The sequence below is a fragment of the Malaclemys terrapin genome, chromosome 9 (genome assembly GCF_027887155.1).
Source record: "Malaclemys terrapin pileata isolate rMalTer1 chromosome 9, rMalTer1.hap1, whole genome shotgun sequence".
NCBI classification, from domain to species: domain Eukaryota; kingdom Metazoa; phylum Chordata; order Testudines; family Emydidae; genus Malaclemys; species Malaclemys terrapin.
In genome coordinates this window covers 80,342,907-80,362,637 of record NC_071513.1, presented here as the reverse complement: position 1 = coordinate 80,362,637, position 19,731 = coordinate 80,342,907, and the positions used below count along the sequence as shown (strand labels likewise).

Genomic DNA, 19,731 nt, shown 5'->3' with positions numbered 1-19,731 from the left:
TGCCTGCTGATAATGAAAGTATGGGATGACATAGTAAGAACAAGAGCAATCTTGAGTAGTCTACAATGTTATCAATACAGCAAGACATTTTTGTCATTGTGCATAGTTTTCCTCAAACTTTTAAAATATTAGAGTTCATTTTTAACATTTTAAGCTGCCTAAAAAAGCAATGTGTAGTCACCCTGCAGCAGAATCAGCATGCAATAGCCATCCACAAAGAGAAAAAGGAGCTAGAGAGATATTTTGGCCTTTGATCTAAATATCCTGGGTGATGTACTGTAGAGTGTCAGGTAAAGGTTGTGCATGTTTTATAATACTGGGAGAGATGCATACCTGAGGCTGAAAGGGAAAAGGTTAGCAAAATGGAAAGAGAGAGAGAGAGAAAGAGAATTATGACAACAGTTATTATGGTAGGTGAAAATTGAAGGTGATGAAGAGGTTTTGTACTGAATATACAGTGTGTAAGACTGGTAGATAGTCAAGGTATATTAGGCCAGATTCTGATCTCAATTACACTGGTATATTCTCAGCAGAATCTCACCCACTGAAGTATTTTCTTTATTAGAAAGTAGGTTAGACCATTAAATGCTCTATTGAATAAAATATTTTAACTGACAATCATGCATAATAATTTATTCACTTGTCTTAAACCTCAGTGGACCAGACAGGAGCCTTTCAAGAACTTTCTGAATTTATATACTTTTGCAAATGATAATGATCCTCTCCCCTCATAAGTGTGTACCTCTGTTTTAGGAATATCTTGTGAATTTTTAATTTATTGTAATAATATAGAAGACAGCAAAACAGTGTTCATAATTTTATTGGGTTTTATTTAGTCTGAAGTTGATAGGTACAATGCCAGTAACTCTGGTGGTTGCATTGAGGTTCTGTTGTCACTAAAAATAGTTACAGTTTTTATCACCATGCCTTACACAAAAACTGCATGCAAATGACACAGTGCTTTATAGAAAATAGACAATCATTTTATTCATGAGTTATGCACAACTAGTTTTTTTAGTTACTATTGATTTAAATCAACTACAGAACCTGAGAAGCTTAAATATTGAGTAACACTGTCTCTATAGGCAAGTCAAATTAAATGGCAGTACTAATCACAAATTTTGGATACACTAAACAATATTAATCTCATAGAATTATAGAAAAATAAACATTTTCACATATGCACTTGAAACACACTGTAGTCCAAATTCACAAAACATTAAGCATGTAAATCACATTTTATTCCTTCATATTAGTTTGAAATGATGATGCCAATACAATTTACATCCCAGACATAACATTGTGTAACAGATACAGATTAAGTGGTCAAATTATCAATGGTGACAAAAACATCTGGAGTTAAAAATAATACAGCAAATGTAAGAGTTATAAAACGCTGCAAGTCAAGCTACTATACTGTAGTTAAGGATTTTTTAGTGGTTCTCAGACAACTTCCTTGTGACGGTCAAATTCATGCATGCAAGACTCCCATTAATTACATGTACAAGAAGTAGCATGGTCAGCTGAATGAACACTGGTTTGGGAGTCAGAATCGTCCAAATTCTAATCCTGGCTCTGTTGCTGATTAACTGTATAGGCAATTTGCTTCACCTCTCTGTGTCAGTTTGCCTGTGTATAAAATAGGAATAATGATACTTACCTACATTAGAGAGGACTTAATGTTTGTATAACACCGCACTGAACATGTAAGCTATTATATGAATGCTAGGTATTATTAGTTCTAGAACTTCCAGATATATTTCATGGCATTGTGCCCACATAGGTACTCAGAAGCCATGCTCATGAGCATGAAATAAATGTCTAGAGAGAACTGCATGTAGAATTTACCCCATGGGGAAGCATATAGACTATCCAGCAAAACTTTACTTGAGGCAGAAAGTGGACACTATAACGCTTGGATATTAATGTGTATTAATTTACATTTTTGGAAAATGGGCAAGATGTTAGGACTTCCTTTGGCTGTGAGGAACACAGGAGACCAAATAAAAGACTAAAGCAATATGGGGCAAAAATGCCCCAGAAGCAGTGGGAGTAAGCCAAGCCAGGATAGCATGTTTTCCCCTTCTTCTGTGCCTGGGACCCAGAGGAACTCTACTCACTTTTGGGGATAGGCGGTGAGCGAATAAAAGGAACAGCCATTTTACATAGCATGTGCCTCTCAGAATCCAGTGGAAATGCAGTGGGCAAAAGGAGCAGGAGTTAATTCTCCACCCTGTGGTCTGCACTGTATCTTCTCCACAGAGGGGGAAAAATAGCACAAGCTCAGTTGGAATGACCAGTAGCAACCCCACATCTCCTTAAGAAGCCATGCTGCCAGAAGGGAGAAGTACTGGCCCTTGGCAGAGCTGTGGTGTACAGGTCCTGGGTCCCCTGCCTTCACTGTTATCCCGTTTTTCCTCATGAGGGAAGGATTCAGTGACTATAGGAAAATCCCTACCATGGGTTTTAATGTTGCAATGGTGTAATGCGACCCTTAATAATAATAATATATGGAGATATACCTATCTCATAGAGCTAGAAGGGACCTTGAAAGGTCATTGAGTCCAGTCCCCTGCCTTCACTAGCAGGACCGAGTACTGTCCCTGACAGGTTTTTTGTTGTTGTTTTTTTGTGTCCCAGTTCCCTAAGTGGCCCCCTCAAGGATTGAACTCACAACCACCCTGGGTTTAGCAGGCCAGTGCTCAAACCACTGAGCTATAACAACATGCTTATTAGATAGTTCTATAAAATAATAACTCAATCCCAAATTCTATCCTCAAATGCGCATGGGAAGCTATCCCTAAATTCAATGGGAGTTACTCATGTGCATCCAGTGGCAGAATTTGGCACTTGGTGTCTTTAAAATTAAATTTTCATTAGGCTACTAATGTATAAACTGGACTCAAACCTGCTAGTTTAAAAACAACAAATTTAAATAGCCAAAATATCAAGCTATTGAAGTTTCTAAAGTGCCCACAGCCCACATACAGTAACTAGATTACAGTTGCTTCGTTTTGTATTAAACATTATCCCTCCTGGGAGCACCTCGGCATAAATGAGGCAAATTTGACCCCATGGAGCTATAAAATGCAAATATACCACGAACAGTCATTTGTTTCTGTATAGATCATTGTAGCTCTGTTTAGGTCAAATATTCATTTCTTTAAAAGTGTTTTTTTTTTTTAAATAAAAAGTGTTTATCAAGAGCTTTTATGGATCTCTAAATAAATAAATGTATATTTAGAAGACTACCAGCAAAGATGCCAAGAGAAAATAGCTGGCTCAAGGTTCAAGTCCGGCCCATCACACTAAAGAGTTAAGTCAGTACCGTTAGGCAGACTTTGTGTAAGGAGGTGATTGCCTGAGTCCAAAATCCCACTGTCATCATTGTCACTAAATGGCATCATTCTCAGCAGTGTCAGCAAAGGTCTGAATGGAAATGAAAACTGTATTCTCCTCACATACCTAGAGGTGGTTCCACTAGGGTAAGCATGAGAGATGTGGTGAGAGGCATGTTAGGGGATTTTCTCTGCTGATGCTAGTGCTGTGAATAGATGGAGGGGGGTCCTTTGGTCTCAAGGCCTATCAGGCTGGTTACCTTTCACTAGTATTAAATTCATTTTAATAAGATTAAATCCCAAATAGCAGTAGTGTTTACCAATATATTTGGCAAATTCCCCCAGGAGCTATGCCACACTGAGCAAGAAAACAATTTATTTCTGGTCCCATGACATCCAGCCCTGCGACAGTTGGCCAGATCCTCCTCGGATGTGATTACCCAACACACACCATGCTGTGATGTTGCAGGTACAAAGTAGTCATGCTGGAGCACTGAGTTAGAGTCACTCTTGTTATCCTGTGCCATGATTTTGCAGTAGCTCTATCTACTCTGAGGTGCAGAATGTGTGCCAAATACATTACTGTTAAAAAAAAAAAAAAAGGTGGGGACTTAACGTGAGATTCTGTGGACCAGCTCCATGTTCCAGCTGAACTCAGTGGTAGTTGTGTCATCTCAGAATGGTGCATGTCAGGGACTCACATCAGAATAGGATGGTGGTACTGGTTGTTGGTAGTTCTGAATGTCACAGGACCTGAAAGAAGGAAAATAGAATAAGTTTTAAGATAAAAATGTACTTAATGCCCCTCCTAACTGCACCATGGAAATTTCCAGGGCATAACTGGGCTAAAGATACTGGAATGAGGTGCCTTGCCTCTGCAAGTCACCTTTAAAAAATAATCCTGATTACATACAATACTACCACAATGGACAATAGTGAGGTATTGGGCTGGTCTCTTTAAGTGAGTGTATGCAGGCAAGATGAGTAAAAATTAACTTTCCACTGTTGTGTGGAAGGCACAGCAGGAGTCCATGTTTGGAAACCAGTGTGCTGTAGGGAGAATGGTGTACCCCATAAAGGAGCAGAGCGGCGGGCATTCTGCCACTTAAGGAGGGTAAATATTGCCTTCGAGTTTCCCATAGAGTTGTGCAGATCCTCCCTGCCCCTCATTATGAGCTGTACCTATGTGTTACAATGGCATCCCTAAAATTTTGTTGCTGCTCTTGATTTTTAAGGTCTAATATACATTAATGAATAGCCAATATGGTTTAGCACAGCTTTGATACACATTTAAAAAAATAAAAAGTAGGTTGATTATATGTTTTTTTTTAAAGTATCTAAATACAGACTTATCTGAATCTGAGGCTTGACTATCTATTGAGTACGTGTGTTTCATGCTTCAAAAAATTCCTAATTAGTGCAACATTTTATTCCCTAATTGAAGGAAAAAAGACCACAAAACTGTAAAAATAACATGATTTTAAACCCATGAAAACCCATTCATTGCACAGTCTGCAAATCCATTCTGACACTATCCTTAATTCATCTGCCAAGCCCACCAGTGCATGTCTCAGTTAAGTGTGGTCTCATAAGTGCATAGTTACACACTATGTACTGTGGGGCTGATTCTCATTCTCTGGCAGCGTAAAGGAGCCTTAGGCTTTGTCTCCACTAGCACTTTTGTCAGCAAAATTTTTGTCAGTCAGGGGAGTGAAAATGGCATAAGTTTCACAGAGAAAAGTGCCTGTGTGGACAGAGCTATGTCGGCGGGAAAGCTCTCTCCCACCGGCACAGAGCGGCTACACAGGAGACCTTATAGCAGCTCAGCTCCAGCGATATAGCTGTGCCACCGTAAGGTCTTTAAGGTAGTCTTAGCCTTATAAATGAGAACCAAAGTCTGTACATTCAACAATGTTTTGTCACAAAGAGGAGCATTAGCCTTAACTTTTTCTATTAGCTTTACATTTTCTTGGATTTATAGGATTAAATGAGATTTTTAGCATTACTGTAAAATATTATGCTTGCTAAACAGTAGCTTAATTTATGTGTAGACTGCACATCAACAGCAAATGGTAGTCCAAAATGTCTTGCAGGGCTGGATCTGATAGTTTATTATAAAAGATGTTCCATTAGAGTACAATTACAACAATTCAAACATGCCATTCTATTTTTTCCATTAATGCTCAATTATGAAAATATGAAAAACAGAATCATTTAAAATGTTATTAGACAACACTTCACATTTGTACTTAGTCTTCCAATAAATAAGTTAAATAAATAGTTTTTGCAGGTTAAGTAGTTTTATATTTCTGAATGTAAGCTGCTTAACAATGTAGTCAAGAGATCTCTAGAGCTATTCATTTTCTGCATGTAGTCAGTCCTTGGAAATTAATAAGCAAAATAGAAATAGTTTATTTTTATTCCTAGTATAAAGTTTGTGGGGGCTGAGGATTTGTTAAAACCATTTACTGATTACATATCACACCATTTTGTGCGCCAGATTCAATAATACTTTCAGACACATTTCAAACAATATCCATGTGAAATAAATAAGGTTTTGTTCCCCACAGATTCTGTCTGTGTTCAACTCCTCACTAACGGATGCATTACACAATGTATTATTCTGCCCAATTTTAGGTGACCCTTTTACACATTTGGGTGAGACAAATTATGAAGGTACCCACTCCCCAGCATGAAATTATTGGCAGTGTATTGCAACATTTTGTTGATACAGTAATTCTTTATTCACAGTAAAAAAAAGGTTGAAGTTTATCTTTTTTTTTTTTTTCCTCTGATTCCAACAAATATTGTTCTTTAACCCATTTTGATAAGAATTTGCCTGGGAAACAGCTTGTTATCACACAAGATAAGAAAGTGAAAAATGCTTGTACCAAATGAAGGTTAAGATAATTCAAGCAACAAAGAGTCCTGTGGCACCTTATAGACTAACAGATGTATTGGAGCATAAGCTTTTGTGGGTGAATACCTAGTTCATCAGATGCATGTGAATGAAGATGAAGAATCCATGTACACATGCGTCTGATGAAGTGGGTATTCACCCACGAAAGCTTATGCGCCAATACATCTGTTAGTCTATAAGGTTGTTTGTTGCTTTTTACAGATCCAGACTAACACGGCTACCCCTCTGATACAAGATAATTCAAATATCTCTGGCTTTTATGTGGATAAAAATTGAAGTGTTTTCAATAATAGAGTTTGTTACCATAAGAGAATTCACACAAACTTCCAGCATCAGATGCTGAGTGTCAGAGCCGCAGTGAAGTGTTGGCCAAAATTTGTAACTCTAAAGAGCAAGCCTCTTCCAAATCTGTAAATTTGGTCCTGCCATTTGCCCAAGCAGAGCCCATTCCTGCAGTCCTTATTCAGGTCCATTATTTGGTTCTTTCCATTGAAGACAATGAGAGTTTTACTTTAGCAAGGACTGAAATATCGGATATTTAGATATGTAGTACCAATTTTTTGTACTCAAATTTGTAGGTGATATCTACACTCAAAATGTACTGTGATTGTGTGTGCATAGGTAGCTGCTTGCACAAAAAGCAAAATAGACATCAGTCTGTGTGGAAACATCCGGGTGAAATTCTGACCCCTCTAAAATCAATAGCATTGACTTCAACATTGCCAAAATTTCACCCTTAGTTTTCACATACAATCACAATAATTTGTGAGAGTCATAATACACATGGGCCTAGAACCTATCCTTATAGGAATCAAGCCTTCAGCGAAGATAGAACCAGAAAGGGCACCACTGAGCTACCAAAATATTATCATTTGCTCCAAAAGTAGAAGATACAGAAATCACAAGATAATGTTCAAGATTGCTGCATCATGATCTTAATGTAAACAATTTTTTATAGTGTAAGTGTAAAAGAAGAGGCTATGGATGGAAGTATGGACAGAGGCCCAGAAAAGAAGTTTATTTTTCTTGGAGATTTATTTTTTAAAAAATCTGTTATTATTAATGAAGAGAAAAGAATTAATAACAGCAGCACATTTGAAACTATTATTTCCTCTATGGGCTTTGCTTGGTCTTATTTTATCTGACCCCAATCAGTAAGATATACTATTGTGAGCATTTTTTTAAAAAAAGGTTAAAAACAGAAATCTGATGCGTTTCCCCCCCCCCGCCTTTACAATTTTTTTTTTTTTTTTTAAACACTTACTTTGCTTAAGTTCTCCTTAAACTCACAAAATGAGACACTCCCCGACACAAAAAGAGCAAGGTTGCTGGCCGGTTCAGTAGATTTTCCCCAAACAGTCATGGCACTAGAGCATCTTACTGTGTTAAAAACGGACAGTTTTTTGTTTTGTTTTTTGCAACTGCTTGCAAATCTTTTGCATTCACAAACTCGTGTCTCCATTCACTTTATAGTCTGCTAAAATATTGAGAGTCACTTCCTCGCTTTTTGATTGCATATTGAGCTCACTTCTTCTAGACGCTTTTCTGGTTGCCCTTGAAAGTCTACTTCTAAAAGTATCACCTGCCAAAAAATACAGAATAGGATCTACACAGCTGTTGAGACTAGCTAACCCCCTTGTCACTTGGTAAGTGGCATATACTTTGTCATTGAAGGCACACATTTGTGGAGTCTGAAAATCCAGTCTGGCTCTTAGATTCAATGTCTTCATCACATGAAAGGGAAGATAAGACACGGCAAAGACCATCAACACAATAATAACCAGGTAAATTGATTTTCTCCTAAGAGGAGAATTGTCCAAATCCTTGTAAATCAAAGCTTTCACTATTAGTCCGTAACAACCAAGAATCAATATAAATGGGATGCAGAATATAAACACAGTGGTGCACATGCTGTAAATGAAGTAACTTCTCAGATAATCATCAGTTGTAGTATCATAACATGTAATGGTTTTATTTTTCCTTAGCCCAGTTCCAGAGTAGAACAATATAGGAGAAATCCCAGCTACAACAATGACCCAAACAAGGGTACTGATGTAAACAGCATTCTTTTTCTTCAGTCTCCCAAGTGATTTCAAAGGATACACTACCCCTGTGTATCTGTGCACACTGATGCAAGTCAGAAACAAAATGCTGCCATACAGGTTCACATGGAAGATGAACCTTTGCAGTTTGCACATGATATCTCCGAAGATCCAGTCAGTTTTATTGAAGTAATAAAAGATGAGGGCAGGGAGTGTCAAGACATACAAGAAATCAGCTAATGCCAGATTAAACATGTAAACTGAGATGCCACTCCAAGGCCTCATGTGGAAGACAAACATCCAGATCGCCACACTATTGCCCAGGAATCCAGAGATAAAGACTAGAATGTAGACAGTGGGTAGGTAATAGAACTGGAAGCCGGTTTTGGTAAGGGAACATTTGGTAGTGGCATTTCCCAGAGTCCAGCCAGTGTTTGACAGAATGTTGGTTTCAGTCCCATTCAAAACAGCTGAAAAGAGGACTTCAGTCATGATCTCTCCACTAAAGTCAGACAGGTCTGGGGCTAAAGCAGCAACTGTCTCTGGGGGGACAAGAAAGCATCTAAAACAAAAAGGCAAAGAAAGACCCAGTTGGAACCTAGAATTTTTTGTTGTTGCTTTTATTCAAACATTGTCAGATGAAGAATCCATGTATACTTGTTCAATTTTATGCATCAACCATTCAATTATTTTTCTCTACGCAGTTTAGGTTAGCACAGGGCATGAACTTTTTCTATTAAATATTTAAACTTGCCAAGTGTCACACTTGGACATGCAGCAAAGAGTTACAGATCCAGACTAACACGGCTACCCCTCTGATACTTGACACTTGGACATGAAACAGGCACCCTCCCTCACTCCCAATGAAGACTGCCAGCATCCCTGCTAGAATTTAACACATCCAGATGAGCTGCTGGGAGTCAACAGGGTCCCGCTACAGATCCTTCTCCTCCTCCCTGCCACCAGGAGCTATGGTACAACAGGGTGGTCTTCAGGGAGCCAGGCCAACTCACCTCTCCCTCCCTTGTTACTCCCCTAGACCCCAGCTGACATGAATCTGGCATGAGCAAAGAGGAAACAATGAGGGTAAGGAGGAAGTGGCTGCTGCACCAGTGCCCCAAGGATGGCCATCAGGGGCTGTCAGTGGTTGATGGGGAGATGATGGAATGGGGGTACAGACTGCACTGGGAGTAGAAAGGGGCAGGAACTGAAAGAGGGAAATGAAGCAGGCAGGAGCCAAAGTAGGGAAAGGGGGGGGGGAGAGAAAGACACACAATGGACGGATTAGGAACTGGCAGAAGAGGGGCTGACTGTGGCAAGGGCGGTAAGGGGGTCATAGAAGGGAGCAGGGGCTCAATAGAAGAGAGAGAGAATGGGCCCAAAGGGGACAAGCTGAAGGAGGCTAACGGGGAGAAGAGAAGGGCAGACTAGGGGAGGCTAAAGGGGGCAGCGGCAGAAGAGGGAGTCTGCTCCAGGTTCCCGCCCAAAGCAGTGATTTATATTGCCCCCTTGGGGTGAGCCTCCCCTCCCCCGGGCAATCTCGCAGAGCTTCCGCTCTTCCATCCGCCTCAGGCTTCGGGCTACCCCCAACCCCCGGCCCCGGGGGCCCTTTAAGCGACCCCCTGCCCCGCAGCTCCCTCCACCTGCCCCGGCCGCCCGGCTACCCCTGGCACCTTCTCCCTCCGCGGGGAGGACCCAGAGTCCCGGCCGCCGCTGGGGCAGGCTCCCGTCTCGGCGCACGGGGCAAGCCGTGGCGGGCTTGGGGCAGCCGCGCCAAACTTGTGGGCGCTGCCGGTGTCGTCCCGCGTGAGCGCGCCGGGGCAGGGCGAAGCGACGGCCGACTTGCCCCGGGCACCGCCGCGCTCCCTGGGCGAGCCTACCTTCCCGGCAGCTCCGCGGGTCCGCTCCTCCGAGATCCGGCCCCCGCCTGCTCAGCCGCTCCGGAAGGCAGGAGAAGGGGCGCCCGGAGGGCGGCATGTGCCTCTCACTCCCCGCGCCGGCCGGGAGCGCAGGTCCCCGCCGTGCCACCTTGAAGGCTCGCCGCAGCCCCGCTCGGCACTAGGCGAGGGCGGAGGGAGCAGGAGGCGGGAGCGGGCTGAGGAGCAGAGTTCAGCCTCCTTAGGCGGCGGCAGAGCCGGGAGTGGCCGCCACCCACTCAGGCCCAGCCCAATCGCGGCTCCGCTCCGGCCCCCCTCGGCTCCAAGCCCGGGAACAGGGGACGGAGCGCAGCACGCAGCAGCGGCTCCGGGAGAAGCTGCTTTCTGACGGGCGCGTGTTAGCTCAGCTCCACGTACCCTCCCTTCTGCCACCCAGAGCGCTTTTGGGGGGTGGAAGAGGGGGAGAGAGATAGCAGGGAAGGATCCAGCAGTTATGGTTAGTTTCCTTGACCAGCTGGCTGTAGCTTTCAGAAGTGGGAAGGGAACGCACCGCCTAGCGAAGTTCCTGACACCCAGAGAGTTGTTCTGCTACAAACAAGAGCCATCCCTACAGATACAGATACAGAGCTGCACATAGTCGGAAACCCCGCGCAGTCACATTTACAGAGATAGTTACACGCAGAGACAAACCCCCCCCCCCCCCCACACACACACCATCTTTACTAACATCTACGTTAATAATAAACCGCATTCTTGGCATGAACATGTGTCATTTTATCACAGCTCTATTTAACGCGATTACACACATGCATAACTTAAACCATAGACAGACTCACACACTGATATACGATAAAACCCTCACAGGCACTGACAGGTAGATCATTGACACTCATTCACACACACTAACGCTCATTTACATACCCATAGGCACAGAACTACTCGGACAGGTGGGAACAAAACACCTCCTTTCAGGAGGCAGATGTAGAGAGAACACATGCAGACAACGGCTCCCTGTTAAACAAATGGGGCTTTTTTTTTTTTTTTTTTTTTTTTTTTTGTCGTCCTTTAGATTTTACCTTGCGAGGCGCTGCCTTAAATTTAAAAATTAATTTGACTTTGTTTATGCTTTGGTTGTTTGACAATCGGGGAAAGATTCAGATTCATTCTTACCAGATCTGTGATTCTTCTAAGACCCGGAGACTTCTAAAAGTCTCTTTATTCATCTTAAAAGATATGTAATTTTTGTCTTCAGTGAAACTTTTGAAGTATTAGTCTACAGTGGAAATGCCTGGAAAAAAATAATTTACAGGTACCGACAGTAAACAAAACACAGTATCAGCGGTCCTAGAAGTAAATGGTATGTTGCTCTCTAGTTTAACTTTGTGCACCAAGCATTTCATTTACTTTTCCAAAGTAACCTGCATTGTATTTTCTAGGTCAGAATGTTATTATTTTGTTTCCTTAACAAAACAGAATTCACTGGTTTCATCCATCTGGTTTCTTGCTCCTGTGTTAGTAAAGTGTGTGATGTAATACATACTACAGTCACATCCCTACTAACTTGAAATACAGCCATAATTTAGCACTATTACTATTTCTTGCATTATTTATGTATAAAATTTTCAAACTTGAAAGTCTTTCCAAATTACATAACTAATTTATTGGGAAAGCTTAGCAGGGAAACCATCCAAATGCTCTATGTCTCCAGGAATACACAAATGAATGCATAGAGGAATTTTAAACGGGTCACTTCTTAGGGTAAGTTGCACAAAAATATAATTTTAAGCAATGTTTTGTTTCTCAGTGATAGAACCTTATGCTTTCTATACATTTTGGTGGGTTGTTGTTTTTTTGGTTCTCTTTTGCAACATTTCAGTAGCTACAGACTTACTACTTTAAAGCTTTTTCCCCCTCTCCATTTTATCCCAAATAAGGGAACATCTGAATAGTATGTACCATAAAAGTATAGTCTCATCTTACAAAATTGTTCATTGTTATCCTCTCATTGAAAATGTTAGCAAAAATCTCCTCATAACCACAGTGTTCCCATAAGAGAACCTACCCACAAAACAGTATATATATATATATAAACCACCATGCTGGCTTAGGAATGAGATTACTGCTTTCATAAGAGGATAAAATAAACTGTTCAGCCCTGTAGTTTAATAAAGACTTGGATTGTTGCTTTAGGGGAAAAACAATGCAATGCTATTAGCATGCTAAAAGTTTTTTAAAATTGCCTATTTATTGTTTTACTATTAGTGATTTCATTAGTCACATTAGTGATAAATGTTTTATAATAAATATCAATCTATCTAGCACAGTAAATTTACACAGTATTTTGGTTAGAGTCAGTTATAGTTTAGTTAGGTAGGTGCCGTGCAAGCCTTCCTACACACATCGACCAAAGCAGACGTCATGCCTGACAGCAATTTCCCTCTTTTCCAGTCTAGAGCAAACTGTGAATCATACCAAACAGTTGTAGTTTAGTAATATGAGCAAATATACTGTGAGAACTAAAATCCATTGTCATGTGTTACCTAAGCAGTGTTTTAAGTTCTGACTTCTAAAGGTGGAAAGGCATTAACTGTGCATTAACTCAGTGTCCCACAACCACCAATTAAAAGAAAATGTTTTCAAAATTCTTACCCATAACTGAAATACTATAAGTGCTTACAGGGCGTCAGCTATGCTCTGAACCTGCATCACTGACAAACTGTCAGTGTAATGAATAGTCTTGAAGACTGAAATACATCAAAATTTTATTTAATATAAGTTAAAAAAACCTAAATATAATGGCACTGAAGTACATATACTGGAAATACAATTACTAACAGTGTATCAATAACAATATAAAGAAATTCATGTAGAATAATCATCCTTTCTGCTCATACTTAGAGGTGATCAAAGGGATGTGAGGCTCAAATCCTGACCCCACTGAAGCCAGTCACAAAACTCCATTGACTTCAATAGGGCCATGATTTCAATAGGCCCAAGTATGTAAGAGGAAGAAAGAAGTGTATGTAGTAATATTCCTCAAGAAAGCATGGAAGTTACTATTTATAAACAATGAGTGTTTGAGATTCTGTGCACCAAATTAATCTTTAATATGAATTTATTAGAGATGATTAAGGTATTAGGCTCTGCTTCCCCTAAAACACAAGTGGCTTCTTTTCAAGGCATCATCCCATTTGTTAACTGTAAAAATTATTGTGGAATTTCCCATAGACCGCCAGAATGCCGCCCCTAAAAATGTGCCCCAGCCACCCTAGCTCACCTCGCTGCTGCTGCCACGGCACGCGAATCAGCTCTCAAACCTGGGAGGGAGGGGGAGATCCCGAGCGGCCGTTTCGCGCGCCGCTGCTCCCTCTTCCTCCCAGACTTGAGAGGGGGAGAAGCGGCGCCCGTGCCGCGGCCACTTGGAGTCTCCCCCTCCCTCCCAGGCTCTCAAACCTGAGAGGGAGGGGGAGATCCCGAGCGGCCGCGGCGCGCGAAACAGACTTGAGAGCCTGGGGATTTGGGGAAGGGGCGGAGTTGAGGCGGGGCTGGGGGTGGGGTAATTAAAGAACAGGGGGGCGGCCAAAATTGTTTTTGCTTTGGGCGGCAAAAATCCTAGAGCCGGCCCTGGGAGCGCTTAGAGATTCCTACCTAGATTGGAGCCCCATTGTGCTGGGCATTGTCCAGCCACACTGTAAAGAGACAGTCCCCTACCTCAACGGAGCTTACGGTATAAGCCTACAAGACAGGCAGAAAAGGAAGGTGCAAGGACATCATTCAGCATTACTGTCAATGGAAACCTGCTTTGCACCTTCTGCCACCTCCATGGAGGATATGGCATGATCACAAGCTGGGGGAGTAATGGGTCCTGGGGTTGCTGTATTGCCAGGGAGGACTGGAAGAGGCTGGCAGTTAGTGCAGATGGATATTGCTCTACTCAGATGGAGTGAGACCTACAAGACATTTGAGGGTTTTGATGGGGCTACCTCCATATACATTCACCTGATCACTCTACAGAACACCAACATTAGCCCTGAACAAATGACACCTCAGAAATGCTGCAGGTTTAAATTTGTGGGATTCTGCCTCCCCTATTGGATTATTCTGCTAATGGACATGATCCGTCCCCATGTCAATCCATAGTTACCATCATTTCAAAGTCTTCTTTCAGGGAACAATCCTCCAGGTAGGATTTCTTGCAACTAGAAGATTTTGTATGTATGCTGGTCAATGTTAGGTCATTTTACTATGATTTATAGATTTTAAGGCCATAAAAATTTCATCCAGTAATTCCTGAATCAAGCCCATTAACTAGTTGAGTTAGAACATATATTTTAGAAAGATGTCCAATCTTTATGTAAAGACTCCAAGTGACAGTCCACAACATCCCTTGGTAAGTTATTCCAATGGTTAAATTGCACTCACTGTTAAAAAGTTTGGGTCTTAATTCTGATGTACATTTGTCTAGCTTTAGCTTCCAACTATTTGGACTTGTTATGCATTGGTCTGCTTGATTAAGGAGCCCTCTACTATCAGAAATCTTCTCCTCACATAGGTACTTACAGACTGTGATCAGATTGGTACATACCCTTCTCTCGGATAGACTAAAGGAGCTCAATCTATTTAGTTCCTCACTTTAAAGGCAGGTTTTCCAGATCTTGAATCATTCTTATACCTCTTTTCTGAAACCCTTCACATTTTTCAACATTCTTTTTGAAATGTGGGCACCAGAACTGGACACAGCATTCCAGGAATAGTCTTACTAATGCTGTATACAGAGATTATAGCACCTCCCCACTCCCACTTGATAGTCTCTAGAATAAGTTATGCAGCTTCAGCTATGTGAATAATGTAGCTCAAGTCAACGTACTTGGATCTACTTACCGCGGTGTCTTCATTATGGTTTGTTGATGTGAGCCGCTCTTCAGTCGATTCCCCTTGCGCTTCTCGTTGAGGTGGAGTATCGAGTCAATGCTAGAGCAATCGGCGGTCAATTAATCATATCTATACGTCTATCCGGCCAGTAGTGTAGACAAGCCCTCAGTCATTTAGTGTTTCCAAAGATGGGGACTTTGGATAAACATCCAGAAGTCTGAACGCTTATCAGGATTAGAAGACCCTGTGATCCTCCATTCTAAATAAAGGGACCTTTGGCCCAACAGGCTCTATCAATGGTGGTCTTCTTGGAGAAGGCCTCTTTGAGCAGTTGAGGGGATGGGGGGAGACTAATTCTTACACTATGCACCTTAAGGGGAAGATGAGAGGCTTTTCCCCCTCCTTCCAGGATCTTTGAGAGCAATTCCCCTTCTCTCTCCAGGATGAGCAGTGGCTTATGACTTCCCACTCTCTTGCTCCCACATCTCTTGCCCCTGGAATCCTTCCATTTTTCTTGTCCTATTTCTGTCTTGCCTCATTTTCTCTCCATTTGGTCTCTCCTTTTTTCCCCACACCTTTCATTCTGACTTCCCTTTTTATGCAGATGTCAGAGCTTGATGTCCAGATTCCATAGCCAGAGGATAGCCTCTGTACCAAAGGAAGCTAGACATATACATTTCCCCATGCACATGTCATGTTGGGCACTCTTCCACCACATGAGTTATTGTCTGCAATGCTGCCCCATAGTCACAGCGTGGGGAGGAAGCCAGGCCAAGTCAGTGCATTGTTGTGGTAATTCTGGATGAGCCAGAGGGTAGCCTGTTGAGCCTGGTGCAGGATCTGTGATCAAGTGAAAAAGGAAGCAGGTGCAGTGATGGACATCTGCGTTTACCTAGTGTGTTAGGCTCTTTCCCAATGCTTCCCCTCTGTAAGGAGGTAGTTTTCAGCTCCCTGGCAGCATTGATCATCTGTTCATAATAAAGGGCCAGTAGCGTTTTTGTCCAGGAGTGTGTAAGCTGCCATAATAAAAGGGTGTCGAGAAATCGGCTGTGGTGTCACACCCCAGTCCACAGGAGTGGGATTCCTCCTCTGAATATGAGGACCTTTGAACTGGCACTGCATATTGTTTCCTCTCTGAAAATGGGGCAGTAGTCAGCTGGAGATATAATAGGTTGGTTTCATTTGTCACAGCTATCCAAGGAGATGTAAAAGTAATGGCATCCTGTTGAAGGGCTGGTGAAGCTATGGGCACTAGCACACACAGACTGGAGGTTGGGGTATAATTCAAGCAGACACTGATAATATGACTGGCCACATTCAATGCCATGTCAACAAGCTGAGTGTAGTGGCTGACACACACACACAGGCTGCAGAGCAGTATTCAGCTGGAGCAAATACCAGGGTCAATACAAATGTATGAAAGACAGAGGGGTCGTCTCCCCAGGAGGTTCCTGATATGAAAACTCTCTTCATTTTCAAGTGTCCCAGGAGCAAGTCTACTGCAGTCACCTGGCGCCCCCTCCCCTACTCTAAGCAAAGTTAGAGTAGACAAAATGCAAAATCTGACCTCAAGTTCTCCATTCTGATTACTTGTGTCTATCACTCTTTCCTGTGTCTTCTATGCTTCAGCTTCTATCTCTGTCCCTGTCTTTCACAACAGTCTGTCATTGCTTCTCATTCTGACACCTCTTGTGTCTCTGCCCAGTATGAGAGTTGGGCTGGTGCCCATAATATGGCTGTGCTGAGCAGGAGCAGATTTGGGCAGGGAGATTTAGGCAGCTTCTGCTCTAGTGCAGGATAGATAGGCCTGTCGTTGACGGCTTCTTGTCTTTTCAGCTATGCTCTTCTTCGTGCATCAGCTATGAGCTACTGGGGAAAGTGGTGTACTCCAGATAGCTGCCTCTATTAGTGGGAGGACGATTTTATTTATTACCAGCCTGTTGGCCAGGACTAACAGCAAGCATTCAGGACAGGATTTGAAAGCCTGGGACAGTTCTTGACAAAACAGGGTGAAAATTAATATATTACTATTATTGATATTAAAAATGTTATTTGTAAAGCATGCACTCCTCTTCCCAGCAAAAAAGTGCTCGGGGTACAGAACAGCGATCATAAAACAACTTAATTAAATAAACAGACCACTTCAAACTTGACAAAATTACAAACAATAAAGCCACATCAATGGCAGTAATGTAAAAATACGTTTTTAGGGACAGATGAAATGAGCTGGATTTCAGGAGGCAGCCTGAGGGAGTAAGGAAACACAACAAAAGCTCAATTGCTTACCAACTTTAAGTGTGATGGCAGAACTCCCTAAGCACCAAGTGAGCGCAAAATCCATAGGTGAAGGCTCCAATAGGAGGTCTTGAGTACATCCTTGAATAGGAACAGCCCCAGATTTATAAACCATTAAAGCTAATTTAAACTAAATCCTTGACTTAATGGGCAGCCAAACAAAGAGCGCAAAGCGGGCTGAATATGATTCCGATTGTTCTAACCCATGAGCAATCGACGCATTTGGCTCAGCCTCACGATAACCCAGCAAAGAGGAAATTATAATAATCGAGACTTGAGATCATGAGGGCACGTGTTGCCATCACCAGTATGTCTGGAGATAAATAAGGGCACAACCTATGCAAATTGCATAGCTGAAAACCACATTTCTAAAACCAGCTCCAATGCATGGCTTTCCGTGGACAGGGCATGCTCAACAATGCCACAATTTTTAGCTTGACTCAGTGATCTCCACATGAGTTCCCTCAAACAGAGGAGATATAAAAGAGGAGCGAGTTATCTGATAAAAATTTACCCTGTCCAATAACACCACTTCTATGTTCCCAGGGGTCAGGACAAGAAGCTCTGACGGGATAAATGCGTGTGTATTGTTTTATGAATTAAGTATATTATCGGGTTTGTTATTCATTTATAATGAGTTTGTGTCATCTATACTGATAGGAATAGAACCTAGTCAAATAATGGAAAAACAAATTGTGAAAATTTGTATCTTATTTGTCTAATCAAAATTTGTATTGTTTATGAACAAAGTTTTGAAATTTGAAAAAAACTCAAAAAACTGTTGTAGTTAAGAGTTTCTATTGTACTTGCATTTGTATTAGCTATGTGTTCATGGCTGGATTTACTCAGCGGGAATTTTGGCTGAGTAAAGAATGCAGGACCAGATCCCATAAAAGGATGGGGGAGACTAGCTCACACAAAGAAGTGAAAACAAAAAATTGTAGGAAAAGAACATAACCTGAATTACTCCAACTCACTCCCCAGAGCCATCATTACTCATTCTCTACATTTACGATTTTGAATGTGTATATTGGTTATGAGCACCAGAACTGTTTGGTGATGTTGTTTCATGTAAATTGAACTGTCATGCCATTTTGTAATTTGGCTATAATATTTTGCAAAGCAGCAGTTTCAGATAGAGCCATAGAGCAATTCATACAGTTAGAAAACTTGCTTTCCATTTTCAAAAGAAAGAGCCATTTCTTAATGTTATTGTGCTTTTGGGGCCGATCCAGCCCCTTGGGAGCCAGTTGGATTACTTGTAAGCCTCCCAACACTACCACAGAGTGGCAGTGGCCTCTTGAGCCATGACTGGATTGTTGCCTGATGTTTAGGGGTTAATGTTATTGTATCTGATATGCGTCTCCAGTTGATCTGATCAGAAGATAATAAGGTTCTTGTCCCAGAATCAGGCTACACAGAGTTATGTAAGAACCCTTGGGATGTATGGCAAGGACACCTACACAGAGGAAAAAATACAGCCTTAGAGACTTATTAACATAAGCAGAAAAGTTATTGAAGTTCCAAACCCCAGAATTAGAAGGAAATAATACCGTTCTGGAGTTACATGTGGTATTTTCTATAAAAGCTTCCTAGATTAACATTCACACGCCTTGGGAACCTGATGGTAAGAGACAAAGGACCAGCCTCGCCTCTGGCATGCCAAAAGAATCCAATGGCCTCAATGCTCGAGTTGAAAATGGAAAAAGCTAGGAAAAGCTAAGCTAATCTATACCCTCATGGTGGTTTGCCCCTCTTAGAGGGCCTGAGCACTATATGCCCAACCTTCCATGTCCAAATCTAATTTCATCATCTTCATAATATTGGGATGCACTTTATAGGCTGGCATATTGATAATATATTCATACATATTAATGACAATTAGCTCATTCTCAAACCTGTTATTTCTGGACTGACCTGGTTTTTGGTTGTTACTTCCATGTTCTTTGTGGTATACACAAAGACTTAGGTAAACAAAATCTAAAGGGTAACCATTAGCCCATGTATCTATACCAAATGTCACAAACATACTTGACTATATATGCTAACTTGCTTTACCTCATCATACAGGATATGGGCCTATAGGTTCCTTGTGTTACTGCCAAACATAATAAAATACTCTAACGCACAGCTACAAATTCAATATAATAAAACAAACAAATCAATTATATTGGGCATGATATAATATAGCAAACCAGCCAGCAGGCTAACCCTATGGGCTACAGGATACCCCCTCCTGGCCAAATGTACCCATTTCAAAGGGTGATGGTGGTAAGCACACTGCTGCATTCAGCAGCCAAGCTCCACCCTGCTGCACCCACAAACAGCCCCTGTGTGTTGCCTTGCAGAGCTGGGCTTTGCACCCAGGGCCGGCTCTGGCGGGGAGT

General features: G+C 41.8%; 1 protein-coding gene across 2 annotated transcripts; it reads right to left on the bottom strand.

The window, feature by feature from the left end:
• Window positions 1-804: 804 nt before the first annotated feature.
• On the bottom strand, window positions 805-10,640 carry P2RY1 (purinergic receptor P2Y1). 2 transcript variants are annotated; one of them, XR_008446268.1, is made up of 3 exons: window positions 10,181-10,640; window positions 7,523-8,862; window positions 805-4,091 (listed from the first exon to the last, which is right to left on the bottom strand). XR_008446268.1 is itself a non-coding variant. In XM_054040284.1 (2 exons), exon 2 carries the CDS (start codon window positions 8,790-8,792, stop codon window positions 7,701-7,703), a length of 1,092 nt encoding a protein of 363 aa, XP_053896259.1. In that variant the 5' UTR covers window positions 8,793-8,862; window positions 10,181-10,640; the 3' UTR covers window positions 805-7,700. The 2 variants fall into 2 exon arrangements, 1 of the variants encoding a protein (XP_053896259.1); XM_054040284.1 differs by having other exon boundaries at window positions 805-8,862.
• Window positions 10,641-19,731: the final 9,091 nt, after the last annotated feature.

What these genes read in the sequence shown, in the direction of transcription:
- P2RY1 (XM_054040284.1), bottom strand. Translation starts at nt 8,792, where the DNA reads ATGACTGAAGTCCTCTTTTCAGCTGTTTTGAATGGGACTGAAACCAAC.